Below are 27632 nucleotides of genomic sequence, written 5' to 3' on the forward strand. Positions count from 1 at the left end.
TGCAATGTTTTATTTGCTTCAACTTTTTTTTTTTTTTTTTTCACTCAAAGGAAAACATGGAAACAATCCATTTGGGTCAAGTCCACCTGCATTCAGAGGATACATACCCTCACAGCTTACATAACTGAATGAACGTAACACTAAGCATTTTTGCTTTCAGACAAACTTCTTACTGCAAAAATTCCAGTATCATCAATCTATATGCAACACTTCTCACTTCAAAAGACTGCAAACATTTCATAAATCACTAAATTTGAGGTGTTTAGCACAGCAGCATTACTGAACACTTTTCAAAGCAAACAATAAAGCTACTCTGCTTTGAACTGCAACAAGTTGCCAAAATGGCAAATGAGCCAAGTGAATAGTTGTAATAGCTTGGCTCCCGAGAAGCTGTCAGAAGATGGTAAATTGAGACAAATGGCGAGGGATTAATTTTTGCACTGCATCTTACTGCTGTGCCAAATAGCTAACTTCGAAGAGTGGAAAACAGCAGCAGCTGAAGCTGAATTACAAAGCGAGGAGTCCTAACCACAAGCATGATTTGATACAGAAGATAGACAAATACACAAAGTTCTGTATCACCAAATTTAGCATTTTTGAATACATGTTCCTAGAAGGAAACATTGCTTCTCGAACAAAAACATCACCTGCATTTTCCGATGAGAATGACCAATTCATACATATGACATAGAGGAAATAAACTCATTTACAACTACTATATCTATAGTCTCAGGAACTATATTATAGTATCAGGAAAAATGAGAGCTGATGGCAGACAGAATCATGGTATTACATGGAAGAGGACACAGAAACACAGGATAAGGATCTGGGACTTGAAAACAGGCAGCAAGATGTGAGGACTGGGCAACCTGAGATGGAGGTCCTGGCACAAGGGTTAATATACGACAGGAGAGAATCTGGAGGATCACAGACCTGGGGTAATAAAGCTTGAAGTCCTCACCTGAAGGAGGCACAACAAGTGAAGCAGAATGCCTGAGCCAAGGCCTAAGGGAAGAACACCCAGAGTTTAACCCCTCTGCTGTTGTTGACTGGCAATATTGATGAAGGTAGAGCGAATTGATGCTTACTGCCATATATAAACTACACTTCCACGTGTACACTGTAGTGTGGAAAAGCTTATAAAGGCAGTTTTGCTACTTGAAGTTACATATGAACTAAAACCAATTTGTTAATACAGTACAGCAGCATGCCAGGCCAGCAAATACTCGTGCCAATGAAGCACACCTTGGATACTGAAGATTAACCAAATGAATTCAAATTTATATCACCAAGTCCACACATGAGCAATTAACATACTTTTGAAGCCAAATCTTTAAAAAAAAAAAAAAAGTCTTCAGATGTAAATTATTTGGGGAAAGGTCTCTGAATTTGCCCTCACTTTACAATAACCATGAATTCAAAAGCTTAATGCATCCTGCAGTCTTCAGACTCACTCATATAAAGAACATAGTAGCATATCTGTTGGGAAACAAAACATTTTAAATAAAGCTATGTATGGCTTGTTTTATTGGGCTAGCCTTAGTATTTTCACAACACATCGCAGTGGTGTAGGAACTTCTCTTCAGACACCCAAAACGTCTCAAGTTTTCATTTAATCAGTCAAACTACTCACTTATTTTATAGTCTCAAACACTCACACTACTTTGCTGTTTTGAACTGCGTTTGCCCCACAAAACAGTCCAGCAGAATAAAAGTTATTCATAGCAATGACAGTTTCTACAGAAAAATAAACCCAAGCATGGACAAATCCAAGTCTCTCTCCTTACCAGTCCCCAAAATAAAGTTAAGGGCAGACAATGTTTCTGCAACTATTGTATGTTACCTTTGATCCTAAAGTTTGTGCAGAACCACTCACATGTTTTTTTTTTTTTTTAATCTACTTTGGCCTCGCATTTCACTTCCAAAAACATTGCCACAAAAATCCTATTTTATTATTTTGAAAGAAACTATTAAATAGTTTTTGAAGACACATTAATGAACCAGAAGACAGGTCATATTGTAACCGGTGCAAGTAGACACGCTACCCCCAGGTTCACCCTCTTCCATCACACCTACCATGAGGTCTTACCTTCTGGTGGATTCTTATTCTGATTGTTCCAGACAACTAACAACTTGGACAGACTAGGCACTTTGGACACCTCAGTGATGACTCGGAAAAGGCTCTCCACCCGGTCGTAGGTCAGAACTATAGCTGTGAATCCTTGGGACTGTGGTGGAATCAGTGGAAGGAAGAGTGGGTTGCTCACACTGCTCCATTTCTGTGAAGGAAAGCAATTCAAATAAAGTGAATTATTACAGTATGGAGTAATTATTATGGTAAGGAGTAATTCATGTAGACAGGATTTAACCATCAGATTTGGATTGTGCTCAGATCAGGCAGGATGATTCTCTAATTTCAGCATTTTTTTCCCCTCATAACTTTCATTCCAAACTCTTAATTCAATTTTTATTTTTACCTAGCTGCAACAATACATGTAAGAGGATTTTCAGAGAAAAAATAAATTGGAGTAGGCAAATAGATTTGTGGAGAAGGAAAACTACAGTGAATTTTGAGCTCAGCTACCATAACTCAGTTTTCACTCACTAATTACTATTTCAGGACATTTATATTTACAGGCAGGACTTAGTGAACAAACTTTATCAGTATTACAACTTCAGAAGTGAAAAAATATTAAAAACATCAGAATAGCAAAAACCATAAACCTGTCATAAAATGGGCATCCAAGCAAAAAAGCAAAAGCAAGCACTAAGACGAATAATGTACTAGCTTCCACAAAACTGTGTTTGTTCAGTGGGGTGAGAAAAACTATTGTGTAAAAAAAAAAAAAAAAAAAAAAGCACGAGATGCAAAGATGAATTTCAGAGAGTTATCTACCCCTCCTGAATTTTAACGAGGGCATCCCTTTTAAGACTTTAAAGGCCTTATTTCAAGACACTGCCAGCATAAGAGGCCAGCTCAACTGGCAAGAGGTAAGACAGACAGCTAAATTCTCACTGCATGTGCCAACCCCGTTTGGAACCAACAGCGTCGAGGAGGAAGCAGTGAAGGGACCACTCGACAGGAATGAAAGGTGTTTTGGTCTCAGCTTTTCCATCCCAACTGACATTCCAAGCAGATACCAAGGGTCAGACGGAGAAGCAAAGGCTAAAACAAGACCTTTTGGGACGAGGTGAAAAGCAGAGATGGGAAGCCGAAACTAAGTGATGCTGTTTTGCAGGAAAGTCTTGAATTCTAACCTGTAAAAACTATGAACACTTGTAGGAGTTAGTAACTGCCTCAGAAACCTCAGGAGAATCTTCAGCTGAACACATACTGTAGGTTTGCTTGTATCACAAGGAAGGCAAATTTTACTGACTCGTATTTGCAGAAAATTTTGCAATTTTCCACGTCCATATTTAATCTTTGGGCTACTTTTCTTTACACATCCATTACCCTCCTTATGTTTAGTGGACAGACACCTCTAACTAGAATGTTTTGTAACTATTAGGACAAGGAGAACAGATAGCCTAAAGGAAATCATACTATTTTTCACCATGTTGGCAAAGGAGAAAAAAATACGTGAATACCATTGCCTTCTACAAGCACATCAACACTGACGTGGGGATAAACGTGAGGTAGAAGAGAGACATTTAAATTTAAGCACAACATTAGCACTCTGTTTTATCCGTGATGGTCTAACGATATGTTCCAGGCAAGAATCTGGCAGTAGGAGTAATGTCTTTTATTAGACTTCCCAAAATAGCTGGAAAGACAGACTGGTCTTCAGCTACACGTGTCCTTTATCAGGTCTGGTACAAGCAGCATTTGATATAAGTTGTCATAGAGGTTCCCAATGGAAAACACACAGCTTTTACCCGCCAGGAGTAGTAGGGTAACATAGTAACAGTAATAGCACAACATGGAACTTCAGTTCATGAAAAGGACATGGCTACCCGTGATAGAGGAGGACTACACTCAGTAATTCAGAAAATATATATCTATTACTTTAACAATGGATACATGCAGAGAAAAATCTGCTTTCAGATTATTATAATTTCTAAAATTAAGGCTTCCGTAAACATTTTTGCTAATTTTACAAGACGACTGGTGGCAGAAGAGGTCAGCCCTCTGATTTTGTTCCAGCTTCAATAATTCCTACAGCAAATCACAATCTAAGCGTTAACGGGGCACAATCCACCTCATTTAAGCTTTACAGACTCATTTCCACACAACCCCACCCCAGGACTGCTATTCCCCAAATGATCCTTGTAACGTTGAAAAGCTCTTTAAAACAACTTCCAGAAAACTCTTTTCATTAATACTTGTAGCAGAGGTTTAATTTCATACCCAGCAGACTGCCGAGAAAATATGATGTTTCTATCCTACAAGTAGTAGTAACCGGTAAAGTAATCTATAGGTAATTCTGTACTCATTACTTATGGACAAGTATTGCCACCTAAATTAATAGCCCCTCCCTGAAGTTTACTTTATTTAGCAACTTTTTCTCTGGCCACAGCATTTCCTAAGAAATGACTTGCTAGATATCCCTGGAAAAGGATTATTCCCTTTATATCATTCTAAGGTGATTTTAGGTACCCAAAGAAAAAATGAAGATGCATGACTGTGAGCACATGCGTATGCATCTATAAAAATTATCATGCTTTCTCTTAAGAACTTGTTTTAGCTACACTTAAATTCCAACTTTTACTACTTTCAGAAAGGCATGAAAATTCTCCCTTGCTGGTTATAACTTAGGAAAAATAAGACAACTTTTAAGGTGTTTTTGCTCATGCATCTACTAAAGGATGATGGAGGGAAGGAAAAGCCTGTAGACACACACTAATGGACGGGAGAACCAAGCCTCTCATTTGAGAACAACATTTCAAAAAGGCAATTAAGCATCTCTCAAGTGCCATTAAGAGCCAACCCCCTGCTGCCTGCCTAAAGAGTGTGTCTACAGTCTGAGACCTATTGACCCCACTTTCTGCAGGAAATCGGGCAAATTCAAGCCTCCATAATTTACTAAAGTCTTCCAGATTTCTCCTTTGGAAAAGCAAGCCATACAGGCAATTAATTCAACAGCAACCTAATTAAATCTCCATTATGGCAGCAAAGCATGAAATGGGTAATGATATAGGGATGGGTTCTCCCAGTCATTGCTCAAGAAACCAAGTGGCAAAGGAACATTTGCTCCAGCCCCACCTTTATTAACATTCATGATGGAATTCACAGCAACTTTCACTCTCAGAAAGAAGAGCAAGCAGCAACAGTGGATTGATCATCCATCACCTCTCCTTGACAAAGTGCTGACATTCAGCTATCAATAAGACAATCCTTCAGTCTTGCCCTCCCAGCTAATATCATTACAGGAACCAGGATAATTAATCTAAGATTAATAGGTTGCTTGCTGTGAATTATTTTTATGGGCAAAAAGGATCAACTTCAAATGCCCATTTCCTACGAATAATCTCTCATGTCACTTAAATCGTGCAGTCTCAGATGTCTGACAACTCTTGCAGATCACACAAAAAGCCAAAGTAGTGGGACCTGAATGACAGCAAGAACTCATAGATAGCATGAAGCTGGGGAGAGAGGAGATTTCAGGAATGGGTATGTATATAGGGAAGGATTCAGACTACTGCAGCTGTCACGCATGCTTTCCACAAGTCTGCATGTGTAATAATGCCCTTAGAAATAAGCACTTGCCTTTACTGTAGAATCATTAAAAATTGTTCTCCCTCTTGGTCATTAATAATAACTTTATTCTATTTTAGGAGAAGTCAATGTATTGAGGATAAGATATTAAGCGATTTGAATTCTCATGTGAGATGCTTAGGGTTGGACTTGATGTGGAGCCTTCAATTTCAAGTTAGCTGAGAAGTTTTAAACAGACTGTTCTTAGGACACAGAAGTGAGACAGGTAAGAGTTTCAGAATGCTACTGAACAGAGCTGGATCTAGAACTGGCCGATCATTATAAATATCACAGAATCTCAAAGGTACTGGTATCAGACACAACTAAGACAGGGTCTTACCCCAAATTTCTAATTTGAGTGTACACTGGGTCTCACCAAAAGAGACTCAAAGAAACATACAGCAGACAGATTACAAACTGCAACACGAAATGATCTCTAGGGAAACAAGGCTGTATGATGCTGTTCCATATTACAGAAAAGAGTCAAGAACTTCCCAAGCTATCATTTAGTGGGAAAATACAGCAAAAGCATTTTAGAATAAAATTCCACTGTTCCCATGAACAAGACAGAGGGTTTTCCTCCCTATGTATTTTATTTACAGCAACCAGACTTAGTGCTTGTTATAACCAACAGCAGTGAAACCACACAGTTTGAATGACAACAATTCTCAATTAAAACCACAGAGGTAAGGCCAACAGTGCTGAACTTAATACAGTAGCTAAGCAGCTCATCTATACATCTAAGCAAAGCAGAGATGCATCCCCTGCCTCTGCGGGTAAGGCTTTTTCAGCTGGGTTGTTCAGAATATCAATCCTAACCTCAATGTGGTTTCAATTATGAATTATCAGACCAAAAACGCCTTGATTTATTCTATTTTGCTCCAATTATTCATGATAAGTTTTTATTGAATACTTTGAGAAAGTATTTCATCGTACTTCCCATCCTCAAGTGGTCATAGGGCAAAACCAAAGGAATTAACCCCCTCTCCTTCTCTGGAGCCAACCACAGCAGTTACACTCCGCAGAATCACAAGTCAAGTTGCAGGGGCCAACATTTCACATTCTGGTCAAGATTATAAAACTTCCTCAACACCATATAAGCCATAAAGGCGCACAGGAATTCCTACTTGAGTAATGAAATCTGATATCATGGATTTCGATTGCCAAAACGTATCATGCAACTATAACACTGTTATTCAGCATGTTGTGTTTTTTTTTTTTTTGTTTAGCTGCTTGGATTTAGTCAGCTTCCTGAGCCCTTCTGACAGGGCATCTATAGACTGAACACATTTTTGATATAAAAACTCAATTTCAAGTTCATCTCTTCAACTCTTATTTTTAGTAATATGCCAAAGGAAGAGATTTTTGGTGATAACAGAATTATCAAGAATAAAGTTCATATTTAAAGGTTTCCATAAGGCAGGTAAGTTAAAGAATCAACTCTCAAAATTATGTTTCACAAAAATAAAATAAAAAATTATAACAATCAATATGTATAACTGAACATCTGTGGTATAGTCTATTTGTCTGTAACATCAACACTGCAAAAAGTATAGAATTAAACTGAAATTTATTTATTCTAAGAAAGAATATGTATCTTCTAACATGGTAAATAAAGCAAAATTTCACCCACCTGACTCAAACTATCACACAAGGTAGCTGGAGATACAGCAGGAACAAACAGAGTATCATTCAGTGGAAAAAAAATAATCCAGATGTGCATTGCCAAAAAGAGTGCTAACTTGTTTTCACTTACAGATAAAATTAAAAAAAAAAGTATATATTAATGATTGGTTTATGTTCTGAAGATGACGAGTGATAATAGGATGGAAGTCCAACTGTAACAATTGGCATAATCCGGGGACCATAAACTGTAAAGAACTAGTCAAAGGCCTTAAAAACAGTTTAATCGTTTAACAAGTGTCAATTGTCTGGTAATTGGACAAAGCCCACAAATGAAAATGGCGGGGCTACTGAATGGCATTTTTTGCACTGTTAATTCAGCTATTCACTTTAGTTTAAACCAAACGATGCCTCACTGGGAGAAATGAAATCTGGTATGCTTATTGTTCGGCATAGTCATACTCTTAAGTGATTATTAACGTTTAGTCTCTTATCTCCCAAGGTCAAAACTCAAATGCACCAACTGAAAAACAAATCCTAATGTTTTATAGGTCCAAGTTAGGAACAGGCTTAAAAGAATTTCAGCAAAAACAAGGAAAACTGGAAAAAAAGAAAACATCCGCATTTTTCAGAAACCCATATATGTTAGGAAGACATCAGGCAAAGTAAGAAGAAAATTTAAATCAACACAAACATCTACAAGTGAGAAAGTGATTCCCTTCTACTAGAGCATAACAAAGTACTTAACTGACGGTAACAGATCAAGGTCCTTAGCTCTAATGCAGCCCAAACTGGTAACAAGCAGACTGCACACCACATAAGCCGTCATTTTCTGGCTTTCTTGAACATAACTGATTGCCTCTACCTCATGGTTAGTGGCTGGACCAACAAATCTAAAAGGCATTAAATTCACATGCTGGCAGCCAAAGACTATCTGAGACAACAAGGGAGTCAAGTGGCCCAGGAATGAATTTGAGGCCCCCAAAAAATCATTTGCTCCCTCCCCATTAAAAGGAGGAAACAAAGCGCATTTTTATTGAAAGTTACGTATTAGCACTACCAGCCATCCACTTCCTCAACAGGACAGCGTGTGAGTAGGCAAATTATCTACACTACATTTTTTCCTTTAGAAAAGGCCAACAGCCTTCAGTCAAAAGATACAAACACATACGAATGTTTGAATCATATAATGTATTAAGTATGCAATTAACTGCATATGCATTTATCTTCCGTGTACCTTATACCCCCTCCTGCTGGAAAAACATCCTGATGCACTGATGCTGTGCCCACGCTGCAGTGAAGATACTCAGGCAACAGTCTCACAAATGTTTTGAGCCAATGTAAGCCAAACTAACGCCAAAAAACACTGCAGCAAGCTTCTTCAATTAAAACAGTTATTGCACTCCCTGCACCTTCTGCTAACCTGACTACGACTTTTAAGTACTCTTTCTGCAATTCTGCTCTCTGTTCCTATCTGAGATGTGTAATGGGAACAAGAGCATATGGACGAGCACTGCATTTAATCCTTACCATCCACAACAGCACGGGAAACAACACGGAGAGCTAGAGGAACTGGATGCTGAGCCAGCCTATTTCCATGGGAGAATATATGCGACATGTTCTGGAGGTCCCGTTCTGGCCAGTAACACAAGAATTTATGGTGCTGAGTTACTTGCACATTTCACTGTGGTATTAATGTTAACTCACAGGTGCTTCACTTCAACAGTTACCTGTGTCCTGGTCCTGAGGCCAATCTGAAATAATCTTTTTTAAATGCTTCAGTATTGGAGTTTATTTAGAGACTAATACAGCAGTTCTGCCGCAAATGAGGAACACATTCAAGTCACCTTTAGTTATTTTGTCTTATCAGAGTTCAAGAATACACTTGGCATCTTCTGCTACCTCAAATATACACGTGTACCTGCTTTCCAGCTATCATTTTTCAACTAACTAGAAATTGTAACAGTGCTATGAGTGCACATTAGGCACAAACTTAGATAAGTAACATACTCAAGCAGATCGTTTATTTTGCAACAAGCAGAATTTTGACAAATACCACAATATTTTTTTTTAAATCTTTTTAAAAGAACCCTGTGACTTAGCAGGTGTGGTATATATCATCACCTTCTAAATTGTCTTCAGTAAGATATTAGCTGAGTCCTGGAGAATACGGTCCCCTATAGATCACAACTGTAATGTGCTCTCACCTCAAAGAGATAAAATATAATACATCCAAGGGAAAAATAATCTAAAAGGTAAGTTGGAGAAGGCTCCAGTTATTCACTTCCAAGGCAAGAACATGGTTCAAAGCCCAGCAGAATTAGATGGCTAAAAAATAAAAAGAAAGAGCTTGATGGAATGAATTTTTCATGCATGCTCCGAGCAGCTATTAAAAGCCCCAGTTAAAGATATCACAGGATTGGGTACTTCTGTTCTACAAATTTAACTGCTCTTGAACACTTCCCGATCTGAATTCTATTTTGTTTAACTGACCCTGTGAGAAGAGGTCACAAGCACTCTGTATTGCTGGCTAATATGGAGCTTATACAGCCCATAAAGGAACTTTTTTATGATGTTTCTGTTCCACACTAAAGCAAGAAATGAATTCATGCACATATTAAGCAATATTCACAGACTAGGATAAACATCAAATTCTTTCAACTGAGACACAAAACCACCAAGGAACTGACCATTCGCGGCACGAGAGAGTCATGATATGAGGTGTTAACTCCAACATCCTGGACAAATTCCAGCCTGTCTAATTGCAGTCAGCCTTCTAACTTTTCTTAGCAGTTGCACATTGATACAACATTCCTGTTTACTCCTCGTGCTGCCCTAGCGTGGCACAGCTGCTACATGTTCCACCACAGCTTCAGTGCTCTGTTCGATATGTTGCTCTGTCGGTGGCAATAAACCTGCCTAAGAACCTCTAGGTTGAAAAACTAGTATAAATATTTTTTCCAAGAATATATATTAAAAAAAAAAGAGGAGCCTGCTTGTTGCTCACAGTAAGAATTGCTTCCCCAGAAACTGATGAGTTTCCAGTACAGGAGAGAACCATAAATATTTTTTTTTATTCCCTTTAAAGCCCCTTTAAGGACATTTTCTTAATTTTACTAGGTGCTTCCAGATGCTCAAGATGCTTGATTTGCTAGCATAATCTAAAGGTGTTAAGATGCTCTGACCCCCTAATTGTAGAATACATACTTTCGCAGCTTGCTTTGTTCCTTAAATACATGTGTTACATTTCCTCTCTACACAATGACAACAGTAGACCAATGCCTTTGGTTAGGCAACAGAAATTTGTCTTCTGAAACACAGCCATGAGCTTCTCACCCCTTGTAGCAACTGTTCACACTCTGTCAGTCTGAGGAGTTTGAAGTCAAACACGCTACTCCCGAGCACTCCTACCCAGCTTTCAGAGAGACTCTCTCTAACCCATCATAAAGTGAGACAGTTAACAAGTTTGCTTTTATTAGTAAAACAAAACTATTTTTTATATTTTGACACAGAGAAAATTAACTGATTATGAGTGAAAATCATCTGCAGGCTTTTATATAGTAAAAAAATCAGAACCAGCTGCCTGGTGCAGAAGGTTAATTAATTCTCCAGCATTTTTTTTCTTAACAGAGGCAGGTTCAACTGGTGAAACATTTATTTAAGGGAAAGAAAAAACAACCCAGCAAAACTTTGATCATCAGTTTCTGCAGTAGAGAAATCACGTAGAAATAACATGGAGGAAATTGCAGGCATAGGACTGATTAGCTATTTTAGCAGAATTACATTACAGACCCTTGCAGACTAACATCTTCAGTATTTCCACCATTTCCATTGCAGTTACTCATTTTTAAGAGCACTAAACTCATACTAAATTCAACAGAAATAAATGTGTGTATGCATGCGTGAAAAATAAATAAATATATAAATGAGCAAGCAATTTGGAGCATGCAATAGTAGAAGTTAGAAGTTTGCATTTCACAGCCAGGACATAAAATGAACTGCTAGGTATTTTGCCAGCTGTCATAAAATATATTAACTTCATCTGTGCAAGTTACCAACACAATGCATACACAAACACACACACAAACACAAAGAATTATTACCAAGTTTCCTACCACATACCTTTTATACGAGGAAAAAAAAGCAATTTGTTTTATGAGTGAACCAAACGAATTTACTTACCACAGCTGGGGGATCATTCCATTCTTCATAAGAAATGGCAGCATATGGGTAAATTCTATCATTGATAATCTGAAGAGTAGCAAGAGCAATTGCTTTCATTGATTGAAAATATGCTTCCCAGAACCACCTTGCCTGTAAAGAGAATAAAATTCACTTTCACATTGAACAGATGCAGTGCTTAATAATCAGTTTTGTCTTGACTTATACAATCTGTTCAATGCAGTCTACAAGTCAGGTGGAAATTAAATCAGGAGGCATGTTTTTTGTAACAAGAATATTTTCATAGAGCCAGAAGACTTCAAACTCCATCCCACTCTCAAGAAAAAGATGACTTACAGCCCATAAAATGAAGCAGCAGCATTAGTTTGCAAGTGACTAAGTAGAATGGAAAAACCTTGCTCAAAGAAATCAGTTACTTCCACACTTTTATCATTATTTTTCCTCTTCAAAAATGTCAAAAGCAGTATGACCACAGAACAGAAGTTACCGTTGTACTGTTTTTCCAAGGCAGAGGGATCCACAGTGCAGCTAGGAAGCCTAAGGAGGGCACAAGGCCTAAAACGTGGAACTTAAATGTCACCTTTTAACACCAATATTAGAGACGGCTGATCAACTAGAGAATGTTAGTACTCATGAACTCTATCAAACTAGTAACTTCCAAGTGTGCCAAAAAACTCAACACTATTATTTATACAAGTAAATATTAAGATTTTTACGTAAAAGGATGTACATGCATATACTGATTAATTAAAATATTCACTGGGGCTAATTTACAACATGGGAAGTGTAAAACTGAATGCTGAAACAAAGCCTGTGATTTCCTTGTACACAGGCACACTGAATTTCACAGACACGTCAATCTCAGGTCCTGTATGGCAAGTTTTAATCTCGCCCTGGTTTCTATGTGAGACAGAAATGCTGGAAGAAAAACGGGGAGTTGGAAATGAAAATGCTGAGTTATCTGATATCCTGTTAGATATAAAAACATATTTTAAAAATACCTAGAATCATCAAATGATCCTGTAGGATCTCATCCAACTCATAAGGAAACATGTTTTGCCAATAAATATAGTTCAAGTGTTTTGGCCAAAAAATGTAAATTTTTTCAACCTGCTTTTTCTTGAGGAAACTCCAGCACCTTGAAGTGTGCAGAAGGTAATTTAATTTAAAATCTCCTTGTGGTTCAGTATCAACTGTAAGAGTATGCATTTGTATCTCAGTGGTAAAACAGAAGAACTTTTTTTCCTAAGCTTAGAAGCTCTCACACCAGAATACAACTGAAGAAAACACCACAAATTTGGACATGAAGAAAACATCACAAATTTGGACAAACACTATTTTATTGTTGTTACTTATTTTTTAAATAGCAAAAAGTTTTTTACAGAATGACCACTTTTAGCTATGTGATATGAGAATAATAACTAACATTATTTAGAATATTATGTTACTGAAGGAATATTGGAGCTTTTGGAGATACAGACTTCCAGATGAACAAAAACTAACTTTTCTTTAGCTGTAACGTTAAGTTGCTAGTTTATCTCCAAATGCAGTTAACAGCTTTTAAATAGAAGATGGAGCGATTCCTACTTGGATACTTTGTGCTGTAGTGTTCCTCAGCTAAAGCACAATGTAAAGGAAAGAAATAGGGAAAATGCAAATTCATGTGCAAACTTGCAGAAAATCATGCATTTGTTACCCTGTATGTTACTCTGAGTATAACCTATGGGATTCAGAACTGAAATTCCGTTGCCAAAACACTGGCCCCAAAACCCTGCTCTGTGGGTAATCTGTAAAACTCGTTCTTCAGAATAGTTTTGTTAAATATTGAAGAAGAAAAAAAAATCATGTTACAATTAAGAAAACTAACAGAAGTGCTCTCTGGAGCACTATTTTTATCGTGAGAAAACAATAACATAAGACTTACTGGTACAGAATATTTCAAAATTTTATTAAGGAGACAGATGAGTGTGTCCAAAATATTACACTTCTCTGAAGCCTGTCATCCAGAGAAAATGCAAAGCAATTTCACTCTAGAACAGAATCCCTTCTCTCTCCATATCCCTCTCCCTGGTGGACTTAACAGCTGGATAACAGTCTGAAAGAGTATTACCCAGAACATGGTACAAAGCAAATATTATGCCCGACTGTAAAAGCAGAAGAATTACATGAACAGGTACGAATAAATGATGTCTGACTTCCTAAAATACCCAAAAGGCACTAAATAAACACCACATTCTAAGAAAAGATACAAATATTCTTTTTCCCCTGTCCCTTTTCTTAAGAAAAATGTATTATCCAGAATTCAGCAGCAAGTGACTTGAAAAGAAAAACAGAAGTAGATTAAGAATTAAAAGTGACCAGAGCAACAAAATGAACCACCTCTCTATTCAGGTGTCCTAACTGAACAAGAGTAAGAACACGGACTCCAAATTTGATTTTCACAGTAGACATCAGTTTGAGAAAATCACTGCTATAAGCAGCAGTAACTGGGAAAGAGAAATTATTTTATGTAGCCTTTTAACATACAACTTTAAACAGCAATTGAGTAGCATGGGACTGTATATTTCATTGTTACTAAATGACAACTTTCCTAACCTGTTCTAATTCTAAGATTGCTTGTATTGCAATAATTGTAACTGACTAGCTTTGTACCAATCAACTCTTTTTCCTCATTCAGTAAAACTGGGATGGATCTGATCTAGCATCTCTTTGCTGAAAGAATGTTTACAACGCAAGGCAAAACTACACCTTTATACCAGAAGCAAAAGTGTAGAAGAGGGCAGGGGGAATTTACTTTTTATAGACTAATATTTGTATAATTAGTTTTTTGTAAGGAGCTAGAAAATGTTCCCACAGTTGGTTGTAATTTTTTGGAGTTGTGTTTCTTTAAGACAGAACTCAAAACCTTCTAAGGGGATTCTAAGTCTCCAAACAGATGTTTCAGGGTCTCATTACTTCCTCCCCACCTTGTTTGCTTTTATAAAGCAGAACTGATTAACATGGTTTGCTAGTCTCCGCTACTCAGCATGGTGAGTTGCTAAACATTTTGGGAAAGTTTTCTATTGGGAAGATGTGCGTCAATTCCATTTGAAATGTATTTTCTGCTCTACTTGGTGTGGTTGAAAAGCTTATGTTGGAATGTAACAAATACCTAGGGGGAATAAAAATCCCATGAACACATACAGGGATACAGGAGAGAAAAACAAGAAAACCAGCCCCGAGATATATTCCTGACTCCAATGTCAACTTTTAGTATTCTTGTATAGTTTTTCCAAGCTATCCATTTCTCTTTCCCTTATCTGTGAATTTAAGAGACTAATGGTTATGTAGCTCAAGAGTAGCTTTAATACACTAGGTAATGGTTGTAAGAGATTGCAATTACAACACGCTAATTAGAGCTGACCTGAAAGGCTTAGAGGACCTTGAAATAAATGATCCGCATTTATAGATCTTGTCTTCCACACAGCATTAATTATACAAGGCCTACAATTAAGATATGGTCAGGATACCATTCCTTTCAACTTGAACTGAAATTCATTTCTAGTACTCTAGAAGTCTGCTTGATTAGACTTTGGAATTTTCTGAGGAAACACACTACGTGGACCACAGATTTGTAGTGAATGCTAAACTTGTATACAACCAAATATTGCTTTGGTCACAGGCAATCTAAATTATAAACAGATCAAATGTGTAGTTTGTACAACTGCCAAAACAGCACAGATGAACACATGTTCACCTACTTGATTTTGTTCTGGGTGTATGGCTTACCTGGCACAAGCTTGGGACAGAAGCATTTGCAGCTATTTTCATAGCTGCAACAGGCAACAGTGCGCAGCAAAAGGGTAGCCTACTCACAAAAAGTAACATTTATTTAGTAAGGTGTTATTTTCCTTAGAAATAAATACACTTGGGGGCCTAGCATCTCTTTATAAGCCAGCATAGCATCAGGTTACAGAGTCCATTCGTATAATGTTTATAGGTTCTAGTGTTAATGCCGCTAATGGTGCTCCGGTGTAGAGTGCAAGACAGATCAATGTAAATCTTGTGATTAGTTTGTGAAAAGAAAAACACTAGGCATGAGGAAAGGAAAGGAATACTTTCTGTAATGTTTAGATCAAGAGGAAAAATATTCCATGAAGGGAACTTTCTAGTCTTCTGTCTTTTCACCACCCCACAATTTGGTGGGAGTTTGTCAAGTTAGCAAAAGGGAAAAGACAAGATTTGCAGAAGAGCAGTAAAAGTTAATTGTCCATAAACCATCATTTCTCTCAGCTTCTGGGTCAGGCGCCATGATGCTGTAAGATCTTGCCCCACGGCAGGACTTCAGTCTTTCCAAAATGCCTTGAAAAGATTTATGAGGCCTCGAAACGTAACCATTTTCGCACTGGCTGAGGTGACTACTTCAGTGTTTTCCTTTTTCAATGACTCCGTGTTTCTGATTCTTACTCCCTGATCAATAGAATTGGGGAAGTCTGGCTGAACAGAAGAGCATGACCTAGCTGCTACAACTATACTGGCCTGGAAACTAGGTGATCTTACTTTGAATCCTGGTTCTGTGAGTTATTTACAGCTAAATGTTTGATGTTCATTTGACTCCTTGCTTCTACTCCAGCATCTGAGCAGTATATGTAATATCCACCTCATCGAGATTTCACAAGATGTAACTGTTTCAGGCCGTTGTAAATTTGGGATTGGAGAGAAGAACTTAGCTTTATCCTCTCATTATTTGTAAAAAGAAACCTTAAATTAATAAAACTAACGTTTAGCCAAGCAATGCTACCGAAGTGACTGACTTCAGCAATAGGTCGCTAAAACGTGTACCCTCAGCAGCGAAATAAGAGTTATTACAAGAAACATCCACAGCTCTGCTGTGTATATATACCAGCTCTAGTCGTGGAAGGTCATCCACAAAGACCTTCAGGCTCCAAAGTTACACATGATACTGTAGTATAATCAAATGCTTTCCTAGTTAGTGAGATCTAACAAGTTATTGTCCATTAAGTAAGCTACTATAATCAGTCACATTCACCCTATAAACTTTCTGTTGTGCAGTAAGATTAGGCAGGCTACTGAGGTTCAAGATAAACTGAATTATCATGTATTTGCTCCACACTAAAGATACATATGAGGATAGCTGATGAAATATAATAATCTGATAGCAAACTGGAGCTCTCATCCCCTCCAGTCTATCCCCTTAAGGTAAAATGGGACTGAAGAGGAAGCATCAGTTCATCTTTTGGAAGATGAAACATTTTATACATAATTTTCCAAAACAAATCTTCAGTTCAGATGGAGGATCCCTGTCATCCTCAAGTCATCAATTTTAGCATGCAGTTCTTCAGCAAAACTGATACCAGCTGGGTCAGCTAAAAACAGAGCCATCTTTGCTTCTTTAAACAGGCTTATGAAAAACCCTCAGAAGACTTTATACAATTAAGAATAAGATGGCAGTTTGTTGTTCCTATAAAGTGATAAGAATTCAGGTTTTTAAAAAAGTGCTTGTTTGATTTAGGACTCTTAGGAGCAATAACACACAATCAAATCCAACATATCAGAGGTAGGCTGGCTCCCTCTTTTCTTGCTGATCAGTGAGGAAAAAATAGGGTCCTTCAGAGAGAAATTGAGAGCTATGGCGATTTGAAATACCTCCTGAACAATCTGTGCTCCTCTTATTAAGGGAGCATCAGAGGAGGACAGAGCAAGAGACCAGCTTTGGGCCAGGATATTCTCCTCAAAGTCCTGAGGGCTCTCATTTCTGCAGAGGGGCACAAAGATTTCAAATGAGGAGAAACAAGGACATAGACTACACTTGTCAAACATAATTTATGTGTCTCAGGCTACGGAAAAAAATAAAGTCACACTCTGAAAAGCCTGCTCTCTTTTGGGGTGCCAGTATAACTACTCAAAACTAGAGGTAAGCTCTTTAGACAAGTCTGAAAGTGAAAGGAAAGGAATACTTTCTGTAACGTTTAGATCAAGAGGAAAAATATTCCATGAAGGGAACTTTCTAGTCTTCTGTCTTGTGCACTTGATTCCCAAGTAAAGCCCCCCAGATTTTTAATTCACCTATTTAACTCACAGAACCAACCTATATGACTGGCATATGAAGAAATATTCCTTTACTAGAAGACATTTCTCCAGGCTGAGCAAGAAAGGCATTTATATCATTACAGTCCTACACTTTACAAAACAGATTCTAGATGGACATTTTGTGGTGCTGTTTATCTACCATAATCCAATCTCAAAAAATAGTTCTTCAAGAAGTAAAACAGAAGGTGAATTTCATCACCTATGTTAATATAGTCCACTATAGTAATTTCAGTCATAAAACAAGCATATTTGCCTACCTCAGATACAAAACAAAGAGCAGAAAATAAGCCTTCCCACTATCCAAATTTCTTTTTTTCCCCTTTTCTTTTGAAGCTGCCAATTCATAAAAGGAACAGAGGTCAGAGTTCAAAATGCTAGTCTTACCCTTCAGATACCAGCCACTTGGGAGTAACTCACTTCTACTGGCTCTCGGTTTTATTGCTGTAAACTACTTGAGAAATGCTGACTCATAAGAGAGCTCAGGGTAAAGGAAAATGTTAGTGCAAGCACGGATATTAATCTACAGCTCCTTACACTGAAGATTTCCTCAAAGTCTCCTCTTTGGTACACAAAAAAGAATCACTTGTATTAATTATAGTAATCCACATGTAGAAAAACACACACTATGCATATATGTGAATGGTTCTTTAAAGCATACCTGTTAAAGTTAAAATTTTGGAAGTCTTGCTTCCATACTCTCAGATAATTTGTAGCTTGAGGTGTTTTGTTTTTTTTTTTTAAGGTTTTCATCTTGTTACAAACAATAACCTGCACTGCTTAATATCCTGCTCAAATACACAAAGTAGCTATTTTTATTAGAATGAAATGGTGACATTTTATATTGTTTTGAAATCCTACGTTATCCTGACCCCCTAAAACAGATTTCCACTACTTCTGATCCTAGAAATAGTAACTCAGTTTTTAAAATAGCAAGAACGCGAGACCTGAATAGATGGATATACCACTAAACACTGGTGTTTTCCCCTCCCACCACAGATTTCTGGAGCTCAAACTTGCTTCTTTGTTTAAGGAGTATGTCAACATGACAACTCTGTTGCAGAAGGCAATATTGCATCAGTCAGGAAGCCTGACTTAGTGTGCTGGCGCCCTCCAAATCCATTGCCAAAATATATTTCAGTTACAGAGCCAACAAATAGGTATCAACACTACCAGCAGCACAGAACCTGCCCATTCTCAGCTGTGAATACTGCTGCAAAGCATGAAGACAGAGTCAGTAAAGAAAGGAGCAGAATGAAAAAGTGTAGTTTCACAGAGCACTTAGAGCTTCAAAACTGTCATGCAAAAATGGCCACCATTTACTGCATTCCCTTTGCTCCCAAAGAACATTCAGCTTTGTCCTTCTACTTACAGGTAGATACATGTGTTGGCACAGCAGAAAAAAAACAGCTGAGAGTAATGCAAATTCTCATCTGGCTTCCACACAGCCACATCTTCATAATCATCACTGATAATGACAAAGACAAAAAAAATAGCCCGTTCTTTCCCCTTGTTTCCAAGAGTTTGTAAGGCTCCCTAATCACTCCAATTTCATCAGGCTGTTACTGTGAAGGAGTAGGCGTACCTAACCTGAGGAGCAGTCACAATGACTTGGGTGCGTATCATCCTTTTTGCAATAGTTTGTCCTTTGCACGCTCCCCGCTAACTGCATGAAACCAAACCTATGATAAGCTGGGGTTATGCTATCATTGATTCAACAGTGGTCCAGAAAATAATAAAAAACAAATACGTGTGTGCAATTGTGGAGAACGTTCAACTACAACATGATCACGAGCTGGGGGCTGGGGGAAGGTTTTAGGCACATTTCTTGACAAATGATGGACAGCTCCTGAAACTGAAAGCAATAGGTTTCTAGTCCCAAGGGTATTGCCTTCAAATATGTCTATGTTCTCAAGGTAGATCAGTTTTCCCTGCTGCAGGCATCCTGCTGAGGGGTGAGGTCCCAAGCAAAACACAGGAATCTGACTGCAAGCCTTTGAGGTGGCAGGAGCCAAGGGGGGTTCAAAGACAAGGCTGGCTGGTGGGCAGCACCTCTGAGTATTGCAGAGGTTAGAGGTTAGTAAAGCAGGAGCCACTGGCCAATAAAACAGTGTTTGGAGAGCCCACTCTACAGATAAATTGAAGATCTGTTTACACCTTTCCCAGCTTTCTGAGTTACACACACTGATGCTTCCCACTGCGATCTTGTCCTATGTTCACTAGCATCTCCCCTCCTCAGCAGCTGCCCTGCTCTCTGCTGGTTGGCTTTATAACATGGCTAAAGGATGCTTGGAAACTTTTAATCAGCATCCAGCATCAAAAATAAATAAATAAAAGCACAACTGCTTTTATTTGTGTCAACTGCTGCAACAAGATCTGTCTTGTTTGAGATTTCCCATGACTGCTGTACTAATGCTGGGAGAATAGAAGCTTAAATTCCCTTGATTAGAGAAGTTAAACACAAAGCAAGCTCAACGCCAATCACACACATGAAAGGACAGCTTTTTGAAGCACGAAAAAAAAAAACTAGGTAGGGTTACCACCGTATTATAGCATTCAAAAATCAGCACATACCTCATTTCGGAGCTTAAGCTCTCTACCAGGACAAACTTGTCCTTTTGATGAAGACACGTTTTCATGCTTCCTGTAAGCTATATAGTTCTATTTTAAATAAGCATAAACATACATATGCTCCATCCATATGCAGTTCTCAACATTGAACAATTTTCATCCACAGGCATTACTTCAATACCAATATATCTTACTGAACTCTATGAAAATAAAAGCTGAATGACTGGCAGCCATGGTTTTCTCCTCCGTATCTACAGTACAAATTTGGTTTAGAACATGGTGCTGCTTTTTTTCCTCCACATCTTAAAAATAAATGACATTAGCTCAAGTTATGGAAACACACCTCATCCCTCATTATTTGAGCTGTGTATGGCTGTATGACTGATTAAATAGGTAAGGTCACTAATAATTGCTGGTTGTGCTCACACTGTGAGATGGTCACACTGCAAAGGAACAGCATTGAAAATAATTTTATATGGAAAAAATAATTGATAAGACATCAACTAGAGTTATTTATTTCTTCTCGAAATACATCCAAAATAGCGTGCTATAGAGGAATGTTCCTTACTGCATGCAGCCAGGTTTTGCAAAAATAGAAGTAATCAACGAAAAGCCTTCTCACAGAAGTCGCTGCTATCTCAAAAAAAAAAAAAAAAGATGGAAAGTACAGCTCTGACCTGTGCTTGCATATTTATTCTAGTTTGATCTTTTGCTTCACCTGAACAATTAAAAATGTCAGGAAGGAGTTGGTTTTCCTCTCCCCTTGATATGTATGTAACATGGCCTCTACAGTAGAGGCAGCTCAATTCCCATCCGATTCCCTGAAGCACTGGTTACTAAACACAGGTAGCAACAGACTAGAAACAAACGAGTGGTGAAAGGAAGAATGCAAAGCCAGGGTTTGGTGCTGCTAGCTTACTGAAGTACCTCAGACAGTTGGTTAATGGCTGTTGTATTCATGCTCAGGCTTAACCTAATCACTAAACTCAGGATCAGGAAAGAGTTTTTCCCCATACCTCAGCAGGGACCATTGATATTTTTTGCTTTTGTTTGCTACAGCGTTGGGAAGCATTTTATGGCAGACCATGCTGTGTGAGGAAGGAACAGAGACCAAGTATTCTGTGGGCCCTGTGGGACAAGAATGCATTACCCAGCTGAGTTCAGTTGCAGGAAACTACTCCTTAAGTTTAACAGTAATCTAACAAGGGGAAGAAACCAACCCAAAAACACAAGTCATGCTGCTTATGAGCCAAAGGGCATTACAGCATATTCCTAGCACAGCCTGCATTTTCAGTCCTAACAAAGATAGAGTTTTCCTACATACAGGCATCTACAAAATTGTTAGATATCTCTGCACAACTTATGAAGACTAAAGAAAAAGGCATCTAAAGATTATCTGGCAGCAGGCTGTTTCTACTGAACACGCAAAGCCTTTGTAACTTAAAGCCAAACGTCCCTACTGTGTTGCAAGATACGTTTGATTTAGTTATTAAAACAGGATCCAGGACTTTTAAATTCCATTATTAATATTGTGATTTGACCTTGGAAAAGTTATGTCTCCATCCACTCACTGGGAAAATGGATCCAAGACAAAGCTACAACACACTCAAATGCAATTACTACAGCAATGCAGTGTGCTTATACTATATGGATAACTGCTAATGTTATAACAGTTCCAATAATGAAAGAAGGGGTAAGTGGAACAAGTAAATTTGACAAAGAAATTTGATGTTTACAGACTAAGCAGCAGCAGAGGGAGAACAGAGAGCAATGGAGAATTAGTGGAACACCAGGAGAGAGGTTTGATCATCCATTTATCTGCAGATAGATGCTTCGTGGGCATGACACGAAGATTCTCATGTATTCCTTTAAAAGAAGTACATGCTTTTCCAATTTTTGGATCATGTGGGTTTATCTGTAGTATACTCAAGCTGTGTATAGCAATCTGCAAGGGATAAGCATCAAAAGTTCACTTTACAACAACATACAGATTGATTTTAAAAAGTCTTAAAATAGCACAATTTCCCTCCTACAGTTCAAGTTTAACCTTTTCAGGTTCAGAGGCTGCAAACCTAGATACTAAGGCAACACAACTGCATCCCAAAAAAAATTACTCAATGAGGTGCTGATTGCTCTCAGTTTTGTGAGCTCTTGCTCAGAGATGCCATGAAGACCACTCTATAATACAGCAAGCATAAAAACAGCCTTCTTCATTCAGGAAAGCAACGGCTGGAGAGACAATAGGAAAAAAAAATCTAGGATAAGAATACTCGCCACAACAAAGAAGAGGAGAGGGGCAGCAATGAAAGTCTCATATACAAATGCCAAGGATTCTACAACTCCCCTGGTGACCCTGGCAATAAGCCAGGAAAAAGTTTTCTCTTTCCTTTGCTGTTTGCAGCAACAAATCTTTCCTCTGGGGGAAGGGTGAGAGAGCTGCAGCTAACTTCACTGCATCTGATAAGCTGGCAAATTGTCCAGGCCTGACATTTATGGGGGACCCGGAGCTCCCCTGAAGCACTCTGGGAGGATTAAAGCAGGGTTAGCCTCTCCAATCGCACTCCTTAAAATGCTACAAATGGTAGACAGATGAAAGTTCGTTTAAATTTGATAATGATGAGTCCAAAGCACGCCGAGACAGAAGCTGTCCCCTGTCAGGGAAAGACTGGAAGTTGAGTATTCCAGCTGCAGCTGGAAGTTGAGTATTCTCACTAAAAAGGAGTTGTAAAATCTAACTATACTCAAAGAGCTTCCAACGTCCAGACACTGAAATGAAGTTCTGTTTAATTGATTAACAAGAACTAAATCCCACCTCCTTTAGGTGAGCTGCACCACCCACCATCCATTTGCCTTAACTCCATCCAGGACTGTTTCGCTTGAGGAATGGGAAGTTTCACACGCCTGCACTCATTGCCTGGAGCCAGCAGAAAGGCTCATATAGCTGTCAGCAAGCTGATAAGAGCTGAAATTACTCTGCAGAGCCCTCTTTAAAGAAGAGCCAAAGAAGCACATTAAATGAGAGGGAGGAGGGGTCAGAAAAGCCAGCCACTCATGTTGTCTTAACGTGGCACTAAAACAAGTCGTTGATTTATGCATGTGTCTTCAGCTCCGTTTGACCTGGAGTCTGAACTTTCCTTCAGGTCAGGGCTGAGGCACATGGGACATGCACTAGAAAAAACCTAACAGCTTGTCCAGGTATTCCGACTGTGGGAACAAACACTGCAAAATACACATTTTCTATCCACTTTTCTCTTCTTTTTGTTGTTGCACATTTTCAAACTGAATTTGTATATTTTTTAAGCTTTCAATTGTCTATCCAGTCTGAAAAGACAAGAGGCTGTGACCATCTAAAGCTTTAGTTAATAAAATCAGGAATGCCACATTGTCACTATTTGAGGAAAATACTTTGTGGGGCTTCGGGAACGTGAATTACTGATTCATACAAAGAAGGAAGCTATACATCATAATTAAAATTCTCTCACTAAATTGTCTGGCATTCATTGAAGTTGAGATATATCTGAAAATCTGCCAAGGCTATTCCACAAGGCATCATACTATCAAGGTCTTCTGCAAATCCGAGTCCTGAAGTTGCATCACCAAGACTGCAATGCACCCAGCTGTTCCTATATTCTGACAATGGCCCACAGCAAACACCTTAGGAACTCCTACACACAGACATCACAAGCAGAAGCCACCAAGTCTCAAAAATATGCTCTAGCTCCCATAAGTTTGCAACTCAGGAACTTCCTAAGCCAGAGGGCATACCTTTTCATTCATCTCTGACAGATCTTCCTTCCCTGGATTTCCTCATTCGCCCTTTAAGCAGATACAAACCCTTCACTCACAAAACACTAAAGAAACGAGTCCCACAGACTAAATCTAAGTTCTGTGACAAGGTCATTTCCTTTTATGTTTTTATAGAACAGATTCCCAACAATGAAGTTCTAGGGCACATCAAATGAAATTGTACCAAACAGTGTACAGTCATGTCCACTCATTTTACTCATGATTTTATTTTGTAGTTCTGTATCATATTCTAGCTTCTTATCTTATCCCCAGTCATTCATTTTCAAGATGAAGAGTCTTAGGCTGCTTAATCACTCCTCTCATGAAATCTCTCATCGCCCTTCCTCTATTATATTATCTTAACGATTAGAGAACTGTAACTATGGTTTGTATTAACAGTGCAGATACACAACAGACATAAGCAGCAGTGTAGTGGTCTCTATTTTGTTCTCTACCTCTTTTCTACAAATTCTTTATATTACTGTTTTTGACCACGACTGGCCATGGAACTTGTATTTTCATTAACTGCTTATGGCAGCTCAAAGAGAACACATGAAGTCATCCTGTCTTCCAGACTAGATATTAATTCGAAAGTTTTATTTTTGAAAGGTGGAAAGCGTTACATAGTCAAAAAGGAACAGGCTCATACACTAAGCCTTCTTTTGAAAATCGATCTCCTTACCTAAAATTCATTCTGTGAGAATGAATGCCTAAATAAATAAAGGAATGGCTCTTTTATTCCCATCTCTTGACCACTTTCATATTCTGATTCTATGCCTTAATGAGCCTCTCTGTGTTAGAAGACTTCCAAGTACGCTGATAATTAGTGAGGAAAAACATTTACAAAATGTCTGTATATTCAAATAAATTCAACTCACAAAAAAAGAAGGGGAAAAAGGCACAGAAGATAAAATTCAAGTTGTAGAAAACTGTCAAGCAAGTCAAAGACATTTCTGTATCAACTACAGCGGTGAAGTATGTTTCTATAGATTAACAGACTTCCAAAGCAAAGCACTAGAAAAAACTTAGCTGGAAGGGAAACTATACAAGACATGGGATAAGAAGATACTAGCAATGTTTTATTTTGCCTTTTTTCTTCCCCTATTTCACTCCTCCTCTTCAGGAGCAAAAAAAAATCTGATCTCCCTCTTTATCATATATATGTACTACATTTACTTCTACGTCTTGCCCCTCCACTTCTAGAACTTTGCTATTAACTAGGGGCTGGTTTGTGGTGCAGAGAAAATGAAAGCATAAGGATATAGCATCAAGTCTGCTGGGTTAGTAGCCATACAGCTGAACTACTTATCAACTTGCCTCTGGGCACTTCTGCCAGTGTTTCAGACTCCATATGGAACTATTTGTGAGAGGGGGATGGTTCAAGGAAGCTTCAAAGAAAATGAGAATGACAACCTTACTGTACAAAACAGACAAGACAGCAGGCCCAGAGATGTGTAAAACAGCTATTAACTTTGGCAGCTCAACTAGCAGAGGCTTTTTGATGATCAATACATTGGAGATTTTAAGAACTACAACATGCTAGCCCCCAGTTTTCACAGGCATAATCCATGCATGTAATACTGAAAATACAAAATTTTTCACAAGAGCATAGACTAGGGTATGAGCACAGCAGAGAATAACTATTCTGTTTGTGAGGAAAGGCAGGAAACTGAACGAGGAATCGTTGAGGGCAAAAAGTTCTGCAAGCTTGAACAATAAAAGCATATGTTAATATAGCTAATCTCTAGAGATCTCAACACAATTAGGTATAACTGCAGGGCAGTAGGAATTAAATCAGATTTCCCACACACTAGACTCTGCTCACATCACTAAATACTACTGCCCCTCTTTCTGAGCTCATACCACATACTGTCTTAGAAAACAACTGGGCAAAATAAAGCTGTATTATAGGAAATAGGCCAGGCCACACCAGCAATATAAGGCACCCGTATTTTACCCTTCTCATGACAGTAGTATGTGATGCTTATGATCCGTGTATTAAATCTCAAAAAATCTTTTCAAATACAGTTTTTTATATATTGTAAGTGTAGTATTTCTCTTTAAGATCCTCTTTTCTTCAGCAGTTGCACAGCTAGAAGTGCTTCTAGAAACAAAGCAGACATTAAGCATAGATAGAAGTTTACTTCCTAAAAGCAGACAATCTAAGCCAACTTGGGAAAAAAAAACATTTGTATACATATAAACCTTGACATGTGATCTCCAGAGAATCAACTGCAATAAAATACTGCACAAGTAGTACCTAATCAACTAAGAGAACTGGCAAATTAACACAGTTTTTTTTTTTTTTTAAATTATGAGGTTTTCCATATACAAATAACAACTACTTCATTATCAAGAGAGCCAGCGAAACTGAAGCAGTCAGATAGCAAGACTTCCCTTCCACAATGGTTACAACACCCAGAAAGTCTGATATTTATGATGAGTGTGTGCTTCATCCTACTAAAAACCAGGACAAATTTAGAGCAAGGGTTTGTTCTGTTTGGCTAAACAGAGGATGATCTCAGCCATACTCATGTCAGAGCATGTCAATTGGTTTCTTAATTTACTGAGAAAGTATGTTAATCGGCAGGTAAGAGCAAAGCATATTTCACAAGTCTTTATCAAAAATACATGGTTTCCCTTAGTGGAATTCTAGTCATTCATGTGGATATAAAACCAAGTTTTTAAATTAAAACCTAAACACAACCCACCTGTAAAGGAAACTGTGAGGTGGTGTTAAAACAGTTTTTGCATCAATTTTAGTCAAAGCTCTTTGCAAAGATCACTTTTTCTTCATTTTGATATCAGATATGGACCAACCTTTTTGTAACTGTTATAGCAAACTCCAAGCATTTCACAATATAAATACAAGAAACAACATGATTATTGTGATCTAAATGACTTTGTTTCATCTAGGTAAGAACAATTCTTAGTAAAAAATAGAATCATCTGGAGAAAAAAAAGGCTACAAGGCCAGTTTTAGTCAACTTTCTTCCATTTGACAAAAAAAAAAAACATCAAATTGTCATATATAAAGTGTTATTAGCTCTTGAAGTTGAAGTGGTTTAAGTATTACTGAAAAACATGTTTCTTGCAAAAACAGTATTTTGAAGTTTTGTTGCTCTACCAATGGTAAGCAGAATAAAATGTATTAATGACTGCTACTGATCACATCTGAAAGCATGCATAAATCTCTCCAGTTCGCTTGCAGATTTATTCCAGAAACGTGTATCAGCTGAGTTTCACTTCAGTAGTTCCTAAGAAACTAAATAGAACGCCTGTCACAAATTCACTTTGCTTTTGAACTACCATGAGCACCAGCCTCCACAGAAGATGCATTCCAACTTGAAATTCTCTCTTCTCCTAGCATCACTTCAGCTTTATATTCTGAATCTTTATTCATTTATCACTGTATGTTGTCAATAAGTGAAGTTAAGACACTGAAAAAAATGGGAGGATATTTTGGCCAGCCAAAAAGTCCTAAGACATTTTTTTTCCAGAAACATTCAAATTGCAAGAAAGTAAGTAAAGCATGCAACTACTCCCTCCTGTGAGACTGAGGAGGAGGAAGGAAACGAATCTGTAGCACAGGTGGAATATTACTGCACATTTATCAATGAGGAAAAGCAATCAAGTTAGTAGTCAGCACAGTATCAGTCAGTAAGTAGTTTTTCACCATATGAGACTT

At 38.0% G+C, this 27632-nt stretch overlaps 1 protein-coding gene across 3 annotated transcripts in view; it reads right to left on the reverse strand.

Annotated features, from left to right (window-relative positions):
• EXT2 (exostosin glycosyltransferase 2) overlaps positions 1 to 27632 on the reverse strand; it is a 73144-nt gene that overhangs the window by 27914 nt on the left and 17598 nt on the right. For all 3 annotated transcript variants that reach the window (XM_035552141.2, XM_050710942.1, XM_035552142.2), the window contains exons 8-9: positions 11501 to 11632; positions 2090 to 2279 (exon numbers count right to left, since the gene is read on the reverse strand). In XM_035552141.2, coding sequence (XP_035408034.1) covers positions 2090 to 2279; positions 11501 to 11632 — 322 coding nt within the window. The remainder of the gene's footprint in view (positions 1 to 2089; positions 2280 to 11500; positions 11633 to 27632) is intronic.

This window comes from Cygnus atratus, chromosome 5 (genome assembly GCF_013377495.2).
Source record: "Cygnus atratus isolate AKBS03 ecotype Queensland, Australia chromosome 5, CAtr_DNAZoo_HiC_assembly, whole genome shotgun sequence".
In the NCBI taxonomy this organism is placed as follows: Eukaryota; Metazoa; Chordata; class Aves; order Anseriformes; family Anatidae; genus Cygnus; species Cygnus atratus.